The sequence below is a fragment of the Curcuma longa genome, chromosome 4, assembly GCF_044706935.1.
Source record: "Curcuma longa cultivar G26 ecotype Majalengka, Jawa Barat chromosome 4, ITB_CL_G26_1.1, whole genome shotgun sequence".
In the NCBI taxonomy this organism is placed as follows: Eukaryota; Viridiplantae; Streptophyta; class Magnoliopsida; order Zingiberales; family Zingiberaceae; genus Curcuma; species Curcuma longa.
The window spans coordinates 16,671,570-16,686,485 of NC_133864.1; the positions used below are offsets into that span (position 1 = coordinate 16,671,570).

At 35.7% G+C, this 14,916-nt stretch overlaps 2 protein-coding genes across 2 annotated transcripts; both read right to left on the reverse strand.

Annotated features, from left to right (window-relative positions):
• Positions 1-13: 13 nt before the first annotated feature.
• On the reverse strand, positions 14-8,367 carry LOC141827478 (protein ENHANCED DISEASE RESISTANCE 2-like). Its single transcript, XM_074714732.1, has 23 exons — positions 8,242-8,367; positions 7,198-7,272; positions 7,033-7,086; positions 6,864-6,926; positions 6,734-6,795; positions 5,975-6,015; positions 5,738-5,827; positions 5,558-5,604; positions 5,382-5,482; positions 4,967-5,062; positions 4,811-4,875; positions 4,649-4,720; positions 4,388-4,534; positions 3,990-4,276; positions 3,533-3,602; positions 3,200-3,441; positions 1,423-1,521; positions 1,285-1,335; positions 1,056-1,199; positions 872-967; positions 511-612; positions 216-318; positions 14-140 (listed from the first exon to the last, which is right to left on the reverse strand). Exons 1-22 carry the CDS (start codon positions 8,365-8,367, stop codon positions 217-219), a joined length of 2,232 nt encoding a protein of 743 aa, XP_074570833.1. The 3' UTR covers positions 14-140; position 216.
• A 1,637-nt stretch (positions 8,368-10,004) lies between these two features.
• LOC141828057 (succinate dehydrogenase subunit 3-2, mitochondrial-like) lies at positions 10,005-14,660 on the reverse strand. Its single transcript, XM_074715410.1, has 3 exons — positions 14,572-14,660; positions 13,555-13,617; positions 10,005-10,525 (listed from the first exon to the last, which is right to left on the reverse strand). Exons 1-3 carry the CDS (start codon positions 14,657-14,659, stop codon positions 10,221-10,223), a joined length of 456 nt encoding a protein of 151 aa, XP_074571511.1. The 5' UTR covers position 14,660; the 3' UTR covers positions 10,005-10,220.
• Between the last annotated feature and the right edge of the window lie 256 nt (positions 14,661-14,916).

Genomic DNA, 14,916 nt, shown 5'->3' on the forward strand with positions numbered 1-14,916 from the left:
ACAAAACCCTCAAATTTTATGAATGCTCAAGATTGAGTCGACATATATCTATACAACATTGCCTCATATTTGCAAAATGGAGTTCTTTGTGTTTACATATACACACTGGGTCTTCAGATCCTTGTCCCTGCCGTAAATTCCTACATCAAAGATTCACCATTACTTGACATGGCGGATTCGACAACAAATGCAAACTTTCTTTCGACGATGTTTACCTTAAGATCTCCATGGATTCACTGGAACAGCTTTAGAGATATCGAGTTGATTCAAACGGCAAGTTCCGAGAAGAGCCTCTGGAAGCTCTTCTTGTGTGTTGCCCTGCATGGTGAGATTTCATGAGAATGTTGAAACTCGAATAAGGTTTCTCTTAGCATGCCTTGTAGAGAGATGGTCGTAATTGATATCGCAATTCACCGAGAATATCGGAAACTATTTGGCAAATTGTTACATATGCAAGTATGATAATGTACTAACTGAACGATATTCGGTAGTTTACACATGAATGCATACCTGAATTAGGAAAGCCATTTCTATCACCAGGCTGTTCAAGTAACCAACGACAAGATTGATAACACCCCTAGCGACTGTTGATGACCCGACATCGACTGCAAGCTGGAGATATGCATTGCACAAAGTATAAGACCATGGTAATAATCATTCAAAACGATCGAACAATCACCACTCAGGGCCTTTGGTAACAACTTCCAAGTTCCTTACTATCTTGGCTAAATGGAACCTTCAATAACAAACTTATATTGTTTGACGGTGTTGTTCTACCATCATGGCAATTGAAAACATTTCGAAATTACTGAAAGATATTGTAGATCTTTGTACTGACTTTAAATCTATCAAGCAGCATAGGTAAGTTTACCTCGATATAGTTGCTCCCACGAAAATAATTGATATTGAGAGCTTGACCTATAAGACACGATTTTTGACCGACACTTTGTTTCACTATCCAAGAACCCTGAGAACATAAAGATGCTTGTTTATTCAGAAAAATAGGCTGGTTATGTGCAGTTAAAATATCAGGAGATGATAGTTCATGTGCATACCTTCGATATATATGGGATGAGCTTAAACCTGGAATTTCTGTATGCATCATCTCCTCTGACAAAGTTTTGTAACAAAGGAACATTCTCCAAAGGACCATCCATCATGTAATATAGAGCTAGGCTGTACGGGGTCGAACCCGGGACCTATCACACGTAGAAATTGTAAGGCAATTGGCGACGCAAGTTTTTCAGCCTCACAATAACAAATTACAAAGCATCATAGCGGCACCTGTATATGCACAATAAAGAAAAACTGACTGCCTCCTCGTGCTGCATGCTCCTGTAACACTTTATATTTAAGCTTCACCATTGGATATTTATCGAAGAACAATAAAACAAAGAAATTTGTTTGCGTTCCTGGGGACACCTGAACGATTCCTGGTCGTGCACCAAGATTATCCTCACGCTTATCTGATTTCAGCCAATCAGCAGCAACCAACTGCATCAAGGTGCCATTGGCTTTTACCTGCAGAAGAGTGATATTCATAATATTCCTGCAAAAGTTAATCTAAAAGTAGTACGCAATACAAAAATGATTGAAATAATTCTTCGGACAATTTAATGACACCAATGTAGTAGTACAATAGAGGCAAAATACTTAGTAGTACATTAACTTAAACTCTTATCGAGAAAGAATATCTTGATGATTATATAATCTTGAATGACTATAAAATATTTACAGTCATCACACAAAAGACAAACTCTCTATCCACAGCTTTCGAGAACAAGTAGGTAGTAGAAATTGACTGGCTGAGTTACACAATAATCTAGCAAACTAGTGAAAGAACAGATAGCATCAAGCCATGATAAACTATGAATTAGGTGGGATGCAATGGGATAAAATCAGTTAGTGATTTTATAGACCTAAGCACTGCCATATATTCTTGTTATTTTAGCTAAAACTTTGTGCTTTCTCATCTTCTTCATTTTGTTAGTGCCTTGTTTACTCCTAAAGATGGATGGAGAGGATGAATTGCACTAGAGTCAAGATATTTCCCTTGTTTACTTGACGTAAAACTAAAGAAAGGATAGATTTCATATCCATCCATGATCAATTTTTCTCTCATTTCTCATCTGCAAATCGAGTGGAAGGAACTTTCCTTCCTTTTACCAATTCTGACAAACCCAGCTTCTTCTCCTACCAATTCTGACGACCCCAACTTCTTCTGTGTGCCCAGATGCAATAGCCTTAGCAACCAGCCAAATCGCTCAAAGGCCATACCTGATTATGAGCTCTCCATGAGGCCGCCGTAAGCTCGCGACAGCCTAACAGCAACCAAGTCTAGTGAGGAACTTGCAGTGGCCTCATTATTATCAAGCCTGTCCTCAAGCTTACGACAGCCTACCAGGCTACGAGGATCTTTCCTTTCCACTACTGCTAATCCACTATTGATCTTTTCCCTTTCCTTTGTTGATTTTTCTCCTTTCCCTACTTCATCTGCACTTCAGGAAGGGAGACAAAACATACTCATTAGAAGGTTTTTTGACCCCCAAACCTGTCACCCTAAAACTGCATGGAAGTGAAGGAAGACACTAACAAAAACATCGACAAAATAAAATCATCCTTGAGCACTACATTCCATCTACAATGGTGGTGGAGTTTCCAACCTATCTATAGTTCTTATACCCAAACAATGGAGAAAGAAAGGGTGCTGAGAAGGAAGAAGAAACTTGAGGTGGTGAAGAGTTACGAAGAAGAGGAGAATGCAGTCAGGGGATGGGATGATAGAGATGAGGATAATTTTTGTCAATTCCCTCTTCCCCACCCTCTTTGCATGTTCCTCTTCCCCTTACCTAGTAAGCAATTTTCTTCCCTCCCCCCCTCTCCCTCCCCCTTCTCTTTCCTCTTTTTCTTTCCTTCCTCTATCCCTCCTCTCAAATAAAGGGCACCTAAGGAAAACCCTCTAAATTCACCAGCTAGTAGTCTAGTACAACATATGATTATTTGGCGCATTTCCCATCCATTTGTCAAAAACCATCCAAGATAAATTAAAAACGAAGTTATGAATAACCATAAATTGTTAAAAGTACCTAGAGAAAATATACTTTTAGCTTGCACAGATGCACCTAGTTTTACCAACTAATCAGAAAATTTATGTAAAGAAGTGGTGCTTAAAACAACATTTCACAACCAAGATTTATACCTTTTGATGGTTTTGTAAGTAAGATTCACCGCGAATTAAAAATGTGGAAGGATCTGCTGTCGCCCAACTGCAAGCGGCTGTATAGGTAGGATCTTTTGTAAGAGTGGTTCCATAGCTAACAGTGCCCAAAGGATCTTTCTTAAGTGGCAGTGCAGACAGGCTATCTTTCTTAAGTGGCGATGCAGGCAGGCTATCTTTCTCAATAGATGCCTCTTTTAACTCAGTATAATCTCCTTTTTGAACTTCAAGAGATCAACAGCACGTCAAGCAAATCAAATACAACAGTAATAATGAGAATAAACAACCACACTTAAAATATCAGAATAAATTAACCTGTAATATCATGCAACTTCATGAAAACTGTTGTTCTGGATAGTTTGTCTTTGCATTGGTCTTGAACCAACTGATAAAAAAAGTTGCAGTGTGCAAACTTTCAGTAGAAACACTTTTCCAAGATTTTGAAAAGTACTACCAAACATAGCTATCGTGTGGATCAAATCCACCAAGAAGGGTTAGAAATTACAATCAAACATATCTTATTTTATCCTCTTTTCAAAGATTCGTATATATATGTATACAAATATGTAAATATATACCTGTATATCCTTATTGATTTGAAGGTTTACCATTAAAACTGAATCTTGTTACTTTTCAAACTTAAACCGATAAACCCATATGCTATCAATTTGGTTCATCCTGTTTTTCAGTTTTCGGTTTTGAAAGTCCAAACTCTAAATATGAGTGTATCTTAATACCATAGGAAAAGAATCAAGTCCCTGAAGAAACTCACAGGAGAATGCAGACTTTGGTCAAAATGCCAGAACTCTGTTTGATCATGTTCTGAATCAGTAAGAACATCAAAGAACTCATCATCTTCATCATTCATTTGATTTAATGATCCAATGCTAGCATCTCTAGGAAACCAGTGTGACTCTTCTGTTAAAATTTTCATCTTACTATTCTCCTCCATGGACTGCATGTCTAATTTAATTTGTTCTTCAACCTGTGGCAATACTATCTCTCTTGTCAAACCATCGGCTGAGAAATCTGAGCTTGCTCGGAAGAATTCTCGCAGAGCTGCCAAGTAGATACTACATAGTTGTGAGTCTTCAATAAGAACTCAACTGTCATAATATAGAGACACTTATTAGTGGAAGATACCAAATTCCTTGTGATAAAAGCAAATACCTGCAACTCTCCCTAACATCTTCATTGTAATACCAATTGCAGATGAGGTAAGCGTGTACGGTTTCCAAAACTTCCAATCAATCGCAAGCATATGCTTTACAATCGATTGATTTCCTTGATTAACAGGTGATATTTCATAGCCTCCACCTGAAATGACAAAAAAACATATGAAAATAAATTACCTTAAGGTAAAAACCATTTGTCCTACATCCTAATGACAGTTTTACAGCTTCCAAAATGATTAAATCGAGTAGTAATTACTTTTAAGGCAGGCACGAATATAGCCTTTTTCAGGTGGGCATTTGTAATGGACAATCGAGTGGTATAAGATAACTGTTAAAAAATTGCAAAAACAAAAATCTTAATTAGTTTTGAACATATTTGTAGAAATAATATTTCAATATACCAGATTGATTTCATTACCATATGTTCCATCATCTTCCCTTCTCCAGTAACGCCTTAACAATAAGTCTCTCTTTTTTGCTCCCCTGAAAGTTATTTCAGAGATATCTAGTATGAGGTCTTTTCCGAAAAATAGACGAGTCTATTATATTTAGGATTGTAGATTCAATATCTAACCATGGTAGCCAATCGCCACGCATTTTTTTGTGGATAATATCTGTATGGTCATCCAACTGCTCAACCACATTACCTTCCTGCAGGCAAAAATCCCATCTGCAATGGATTTCGCTTCAGTTCCAGAATGCATAGAAGACCTATCTTGTATTAGTTGTGCATGAGAAACATGCTATAAATTTTCTTTTTTCTGATAATACACGATTGTATGCATTTAGCTATGCATGTATCATGGATTACGCACTTAGCTGTACGTGTATCATGGACTAAAATCTATTGAAAAAATATAATGGGACAGATCATTGATTTTGTTAATTACTCAAGCCAACTCTCTCCACCAGTAGGATAATAATTCAATGCAGCACAGTCAAAAGCAACATGGTATTACAGATACAAGCAGCAAGAGCCACAAACTTACTCTGATCTTGACTGTCCGAGCGACATAACTGTCTGGAAAATGGCCTCAGAAGCTGCACCAACCACTCCAACAGCCATTATAGCTGGATGATCATCCCAATGCTGATGAAAGTAGAGTTGTTAAGTTCACACAAAACTCATGTTCATGCATCTTTCTTGGTGGATTTGGATAAATACCTTAGTGGGAAAATCAGCATCTTTTGCTTCTTTGAACAGCCTTAAGCCTATAAGGAAAAAAAACTAGGTATTCAAGATCTTTGCACGCGCATGCGCATGACACACACACACACACACACACACACACACACACACACACACACACACACACACACACAAATGAGATTGCCAAGTTCTTACCATTTTTACATCCGATTATTGTCCACATGGAAGGTGCAATGACATCCAACGTCATTGGATCAGCATTCATGGAAGAGAAAACTGTCCAATCTACAGGTTCAAAAAAGATAACAAAATTTGTCAAAAGTGCCAGCATATATTTACAAAATCAGTCATTTTTTTCAACTAAGTTTGTGTTGTTGTAGCCTTAAGGGAAATTATGTAATGCAAGAGTAGTTCATGAATAAATAGACTTACCTATAGAATGCATGTGAACTTTTGCATTCCTGCGGTTCTTCCTGGATATCATGATACTAATCAATGAGAACTATACAGAGCATATGGCTTAAAGGTTACCAAAGCAAACAGTGTATTATCGAAGATTAGAAAGGCATCAGAAACTAGTAGAGACATAGTGGAGCAGCCAACCATAGCTCCAAGCAATTGGAATTGCAAATCAGATTTATTTAATTCATTAAATTTAATGGCACTATGGTGATATTGATCATGGATTCTTTTTTTACTTGTTCCCTTCCCCTGCTATTCGCTAAACTCGCCAGCAAAAGTTAATTCTTTCAAGTTATACAATGGTTCAATGGTCAAGCAATTGCAGATATTAGACAATGAAACAACAAGCAACTATGCAGTTAACCTTTTACCAAATTTCCATATCTTTTTATGTGGTTATTTATTTGGAGACCACATGTTTTTTTATGAGTTGTTGGTCAGTACTTTTAAAGGTCCAGACGATATTGAATGGACAGGGAAAAGTGCACTGGCTGGTCAAGCCTAAAGTCTAAAGCCATACGTATTATTTGCCTAGAACAAAGAATCTTTCCCTTATTTATTCTTATTCGTATTTGGTCCATGTGGAGAAACAAAATAGGTACAGCATATGTTGTTCATTTGACAACGATGTTTTCTTCTGAATGATATGCTCTGATCCAGATTAAGCATAAGAAATGAAAACTTGGTAATGTACGAAACTGGTTTTCTAAACTACAAAATGAAGTTGACCTAATAGTTTGCCATCGTTTCTTGGAGCATGCAACAACATTCTCTTCTCTGTGCGGGTTTTCCTGCAAAACAGGTCTTTATGATGTGTTTATCTCTAACGATCAATGAGATTGGAGGAAGCATAACCCACAAATGCAGCTTCCGTTAAGGATTTGATCCACCTAGCTGCTTCTTCAGAGCTTCTTGCACCCAACTGGAGAAATATAAGTCAATCATAGAAAATTACCAACGACGAAATGGAAGGAAAAAGTCAAAAAAACAATAACTATTTGTATTTTTTTAGTACATCTGGTGCATACCTTTAGTTGATTGCTGGGATTGGAAATGCTAGTGAGGCTAAATAAATAAAATACCTGACAACATCCGCTAACATTTACAACCAAATAACGAACTTGAAAAACTATAATAACATATTAGCAAAGAAAGGAATGAGTTTTTTTAAAGTAATCAGGGATCAAAATTACATTTTTCTTTATGCTTTCTCTACCATTGTCTGTTACACGTGTCCAAGAACCAATGAGTTCAGTCCTTGTAGGATTCTGATAAGACAACAAACACACAATAAAAGCAATGTGTTAGAGTTGTATGACCAATTCTTTTTAGCGAGATCGGAACTTAATTGTTAGATAAAACATGACTAAAACCAGTTTAATAAAAAGAGCCTATGAACAACGCAAATGGAATTACTGATTATAGAACATTATTCGTCAAATCCTGCAAAAGAGATTCTTGCATACTCTCCACTAGTGTAAAACGTTTTCATGTACAACTCAAGAAGCAGTAGTCTTCATAGGTGAGAATTAATCAAATACTCAGAGGAGATAAAAAAAAGGGCACTAAATAGGCATAAGGAAATTGCTGTAAAGCAGTATGATCAATAGATAATCGACAACCACCTTGAGAGGAATGTCAAGAAGAGAACAAAAAACAAATTGTTAAAGAGAGCAGAGAAAAAGTGAGGACCTAAGTTTCTGACAAGAAGACCATGAGTTGACTACTACTTCCTACATATTGCTGAATCATAAATGTTCTAACTTAACCTAGAATCCTGATCAAACTAGGGGGAACTCATGTTTTACCAATAAAAATGTCAAAAAGAAAATTGTCTTGTAATGTACCATCATTATTCAGTAAATACATCCGGTAGGAGAAAAAAATTGACATTGTTTCTCAAATTCCTTGTTAAGTTTCATAGTCCAATACCTCAAACGACAGCATTGGGACCTCTATATATTATGCATTTCCATAAGACCACAACATATTTGAAACAACTACGATTAGAACAGCATTCCATAAAGCAACAGAAAGGTCGAACATCTCACTACCACTAGAACAAAATTTTCATTTCTAAGTGTATCCTTCTCTCAATTGAATAAAATTGTAAAGGATTGGGTTCAGTTCATTAACCCTAGCAAACAAATGCCAAAACTCAAAAATAAAAAATAAATAAATCTATGTTCATCTTTCTAATCAAGTATCAAAAGCCCGAAAAGAGGGATCCGGCCTACCTCTCTGTTGGACGTCGGGGCGTTCTTGTAGCAATTGAGGGCGTTATCTTCGAGAACGAAGTACCTTTTCCGGGACTTCTGCAAGCCCAGGCGATTGGGTCGGATGACGTACAACCACCCCTCCATCGCACGTCCTTCCTGGCCGTCCCCGAGATCCTTCCTTCAGAGCCGCGATTACATGGAAAAGGTGCCACCTTTGGTTCTTCCTGCTCCGGACGATTCGAAGGAGGAACTCACCATCTGAAGCAGGCGCCGAAGGACGATAGACTGCCACAGCGACGCAAGAAAAACAATGTCCGACTGCAGATTCTTTCCAAAAGACGATTTTGAGACTCAAAAAAGGAGGGAGGAAGGGATTCGAAGCTACAGGTGGTATGATGAATGTCAAGGTTTGAAGCCCACCCTTCTACCCCCCTCCTTCGTAGAACGAGGCCGAGGGAGGAAGAACGATTAAACTGCAAACTCCCACCACCTCCACCACCTCAACCGCTTCTTAACCTCTCCTGCGCCTCCTAAAACTTCTCGAGGCAATACAACTCCTCTCTCGTTCTCTCTCCCCCACAAAAATAAAAAAGGAAATAGATTTTTCTGCATTTCACGATGTCGTTCAAATTTCCGAAATAATGATACGAAAAGAAAATGTAATCTCATTTTATCGGAGTTGGAAATCACTGTATCATCAGTTCGTCGACTCAACAAAGTAGAAATGGTGGAAATTAAAAAAAAATTACTTGGTAAAAAAAAAAGGTGAAGAGAGACATGAATTTAGGAACCGTTTAGCCAAATCAATTGAGGATGGGATTAAAAATCTGGAGTTACTAATTTGGCAATAATTTCCTCTTTGGTTTCTCTTGCATATGAACATTTTGCCAAAATAGTAATAATTTCTTCCCTCCTATATATACACCAAATTCAAAATATATCTTATACACATTTAAAAATTAATCTCTGAAATATTCATCACCATTAAAATTCAAATTCTAATCCTAAGCCAAAATATTAAAAATTTGATTAAATTAAATAAATTGATTAAATTTAAAAATTCAATTCAAGTATTTCAAAATTTTAAATATTTTTTTTAAAATCAATTAAATTGATTAATTCAAATCGATTTTAATTTTAAATTTTCTTATTTAATTAAATCTTAATTAAAATAAAAAATAATTTATAAATTCATAAATAAATAAATTTATAAATTATTAATTAATTAATAAATTTTTATAATATTTAAAAATTTTAATTATTTTGATTAATTCAATTAAAAATTAAATTAATTGATATTTTATCAATTTAATTTATTTAATTTTTATTTAAAAATTCAATCAATTTAATTATTAAAAAAAATCAATTTCAATTAATTTAATTCAATTTTAACTGAATATTCAACTCAATTTAATTATTCAACTCTAATTATATACCAAGCCAAGACAGGACCACGCTTTTGTTAAACAGGGCAGGTCTCCACTAAATATATATATCAGTTCACAGTGAATATAACTAATAATGTTATAATCATTGATACCCAACAATCAGATTTTAACATCCAATTATAGTAAAAACAAATAACTTTAGAACTGTAGCTACCATTTCATAGATATAAAAGGTTCTTCTGAATGATAAATTATTTAAATCTGATAAAGTTTACATATATTAATTGGAAAATATTTTAAAAATCAAAATAGAACATGTGATAACTTACGTGATTCAATATATGATAATTTATGAAAATAACTAAGAGCATGAACTTAGATCAAGAATTGCACTTGAGATAGCCTCCTAGCTTCATTCATCAAAAACATCTTAAGTGCACCACAGCCGTGGACAATGCAACGTTCATTCAGAAGCTATTTGGGCAATTATTCAATCAAAACAAGACTTAAAACTGGTTCATGTTCAACCATTCTCAGATGGCAACAGCGCCCCCGAAAGAGCATTGGTCTGAACTTGCACCAACAAGAAAAGTTACCGCACCTTTCGCTTTATACATCGAGCAGGAGACCGAACTTCCAGGCGATCGGGATCAGCAACATAGCCGATGTCAAAGAAGCTCCAAATATCCTATGGGATATAGAAAATGTTGCACTCAGTTGTGGCTTCTTTACTGGCAGATGAGGTGACAAAGGGCGGTTTGAGACGATCCCTCTTGTGACTTCAGAGATAGTTGGCTGAGGTTCTGAGATAAAAGTAGAGCCATGGAGGAGCTTTGATAAACTGTGGCAGCCATTAGGTAGCTTCTGGTGAACCCTGGCCATCTTTGGGTATTCTGAAGTACCCCTGAGAAAGCCTGCATATGTTTGAAAAACCTGATAACAACCACACTGAAGAAAAGCTATCCATCCTTAAAGAGATATTTGACACTGAAAGCCCTTGCTGTAAAAAAGTTAGGGCCCAAATACATATTAAAAGATGGCAAAAGTAGAGAGAAATTAATAGGTTACTAAAATGTCAAACAAATCATAGGGAGTGTGCTCGTAATATTCTGAAAATTTATTCTTTGTTTAGTCTTATCATACCATTAATTCATGCTTGATTTCCAAACAGTTTCAAGTGAAATCATCAGATTATTATTGAAAGTGGTTTACTCGAGCACAAATTAGAATGGTAAATTCGCTTAACCAAAGCAATGCAGTCTGCTAAAACATTAATTTGTCCTCAGCGAGTGATTAACTCCAAAAGAGATATTAATTTAGCCATAACAGCAAGCGTGAAGTTTAAACTAAAACATTAAATATCCTTTCATCATACAACATATATGTCAGATAATAATATACAAGATACATTACTGACATAATACAAAAATGTTAATATTTGAAGTGAATATAGCAAAAAAAAAAAAAAAATACAATCATAAGGAAATCACTCCTGTATCAATCAACAAGCACATCTGTCATAAAAAAATACTGAAATTCCAAACTCTTTTACTAAGTTTCTAGAAGAAAACTTTAAGAACCAAGGAAGAAATAGATGAAGAGTAACTTGAGCCATAATATGTCATAGTTCCATAGCCATGATTGGTTTTAGAACTATAATTTCAAATAGCAGATTTAGTCATCTCTGGTTGTTCAATAGTAAAAAATGAGAATAGTAGCAAAAAGATTAAAGTCAAAATAATTTGTGTCTATATAAAAAGGAGTTTTAACATAAACAATCTCATTACCAAGTAAATAATAATAATAATAATGGGAAGGAAATACAAAGTCAAAATACCTTATCCATATAAAAGTTGTAGTAGCAAAAGACTAATTTGAGAATCCTCAAGTTTAACTCAACTTTAGTCAGTCCATCAACATACAATAACTCTAGAACAACACTAAGACAGAAGAAGAGGTGGAGTGAAGATGGCTTCCACTCCGCATTTACCTCTCCTATATTGAAAAAGAACATGGAGTTCATCCGTGCAAAAGTAGCTGGAATTGGAGGAGAGAGGAAGGAAGAGGAAATTTACCCTTCTTGGCAGTTCTCAATAATCAATTAATGGATTCACTGCTAGTTTTTCTTAACAACTTCAAAAACTGACAACAAAACTGTAGAGTGTCTTCTATTGCATATAATAGCTAATTTAAATTCTATGATTTTCAGAAACCCATGAAAATGATACAACATAAACACATTCTAGAATGATACAACATTCTCCCTACCTGGTTAACAAGACCCTACCTCAATAAGCACATTCTAGAAGTTGATGTGTTGATCACATAATGAATAACATATATTTGGAAAAACTAAGCCATGGGGCATCATCTAATAGAAAGGCTATTTTTCCAATAAAAGTGAAATGTTTCTTACTAACTAAACGAATAAGCAACTATGCAATTTGATAGCCACAAACTTAGTAGATTCCTGTTGTTAAATAATCAGATGGTTGTCAAACTTGGCTGATCCTGATATGGATCGGCCAAGTTGGATCAGTATTGGCAGGTGCCTATTAGATCTTAGCCAATATCTCAGACATGAATCCTAAAGTTTCCAGAATGGTGAACTAATCATCAGAAATTGATGAGATCTCTGTAGAACTTGAGGAATCCATGTGAAAATTGAAAGAAATTAATTGCAGTGGCTCGCCACTGCTCACATAGTAATGAAGAGCTTGAGGTTGAAAAAACTGTGGACTGCCTGAGTACGTCATGGTTTGTTTCATGAGGAGCCCCGCTGCTGCCTTTGTTCTTGTGGTCAATCTAATTGGAAATAAGGAACTTGTCTTTGGCACCTCCAATAAATACAGTAACAAATAATTACAGTAATAACTAGTAGTAAAAATAATACTTGGAGAGGTTTTTTTGGCACTGTTTCTGTAGGATACTACCACAGTAGAAGAAGTAAATATGTTGTGGATGACAGCTGTTTTATATGTTAGTTATTTTATTTGTTGTGGCAAAAAACAATGTTGAGGATTCAAGAATTTGATATAGACAATGTCAAATACATTAAAATAATTTATTGATATTTATATGTAATATCATTTTCTGATGAAAATAATCAAATATCAAAGTAATTATTTGAAGTTATATATTAATTATACTATTTGATAATAATTGTTTACATAGTAAATAGTTTATGTAATAATCAAATAGTACACACACACATATATATAATATAATATTAATGCACTTGTTAATCCAATATTATTAGGCTTACTGATAATCTAATCTTTCCTTTGTCTTATAGATTAGAAGCTTTTTTTATAACTAAAAGTTTATGACTCAAATTCATTTTCAAAGTTTTTTTTTCTTAATTGACATAGTTACATATAATCCAACGATCGTATATCATTATTAAGAATGTGATCCTTTTTATTATCTTAATCCACCTTTATTTAGAAATAAACATGGTTACGGTGTGTTATGTAGTATGAAAATTTAGAATAGGAATGTACTATGGATTCTCATTGTTCTTGTTTGGCTAAGAGTGAACTAACAAGCCATGCTATTTGTATTTTTTTCCTTAAGAACACAATATTTAAATTGCACCCACAATGAAATCTGAAAGATATTTTAGCCACATACGCAAATTTCCCTTTGGCTACATTCAACTAGATGACTTACACACATCTTGTCATTTGAAATATTTTGGTTTTTTGAACAGAGGTTCCTGTTTATGGAATGCATCTAGTAAATGGAATTCATGGTGAATGATGCAAAAATAGTGTCTTGTAAGTTTCTCACATACACCCAATGGACTTAACATGCAATAATCTATAAGGAACAAAAATGACATAAGCTTGAATTAAGTAACCAATAATTCAAAAGATAAAGAATGATTAATCAAATTTAATAAACGTATAATTTATCTCATGTCAGCTTATGAAAAACATACCCTGAAGAGAAAATGAAGCATCTGCATGGACAGTAAAACGAGCATTCTTCTCCATTTTTTCCCCTGTCAAGCAATGTACAAGTTCATGTCAAATTTGATGATCTTCGCTGAGAGGAAACATTCTGATAGAGGTTAAAAACACAAGGAACGAACTGATGCATTTATCTAATAATCAAATTTCAAAAAGAAAAAGAAAAAGGAATCAGATACAAGGACTCCACTGATCATCTAGAACTTGAGAAAGATGCCTCTAAGATATGTTTCACAGGGGTTATGAATGTTTCTGTTTTGAAATATTTGTTATTTATTTTCCATTCCCACTGAATAAATGAATATCATGCAGCTAATAAATAAATATTAGGGTTTAATGCTTGTCTTAACTATCTCGAAAGTCCACTGCTAAGTATGAAAAGCAAGACATGAGTATAGTATTCAATGAAATTTCCTCTAAAATACATTGAACATGGCTTATCAATCCCATCACCCTCCTCCCACTCCTCCCCTTCTGCAGCTGTCGGCGTCGAACTCCACGAGGCGGTCCTATGAACCTCCGCCGTCTATATCCCCAAATCGAACCCCTGGACCCGGCACTGTGCCACTCTCTGCTGCCTGTCACAAGAGAACTTCACCATCCTCACCGCACTACGCGGAAGATCCTCAGCCCTGGTCCCCACCCCTCTCAGACTGCGGCGTCAATTTCCTCTATCTCCTCCTCTACTTCCAGATCTCCGTTTTTCTCCTACACTGTCGCGCGGATGATCCCCACGATCTTGAAAAAACCAGACGATCCGGATAAGCCCCATGAAATTTCCATTAAAAAAGTGAAAAAAACGAGAACCCACTTTGATTCAGTGCAAATCTAAAAACCAGAGTTATTCCGTGAAACTGGAAACCTCTTTGATCTCACCCGATTGAAAATGGAATCTCGGACTCGAGATGAAAACAAATACCGGGCAAAATCGAAGGAGGAAGGAAGATCGTCTGAAGGAGAAGGCGACCAGAGGATTCGAAGCTTACCACAAGAGTAGTGTTCCACCGTAGGACGAGGCGCGCGAGCTGGGAGGACGAGTGATCGCAGCAACGAGCAGCGAGCAGTATGAAGCATCTCAATAAGTAATTAGGTTGATTTCATTTCGCCCCCGTTCTTACTAATTTCTTAAAATACCCCCTTTAGTTTTACTATTAATACTTCACCTTGTGTCTCTGGGCAATGGTGCAACGGTAGGATATCCGGATTGTAACTCAGGACCCGCGGTTCGATCCCCAACTACGGCGTATTTGCAGGAATTTTCCTTCAAATGGAGAACACAATCAAAGGATGTTGGGCATCCGGATTGGTCGCCGTATGCGCTTCCCGATTTA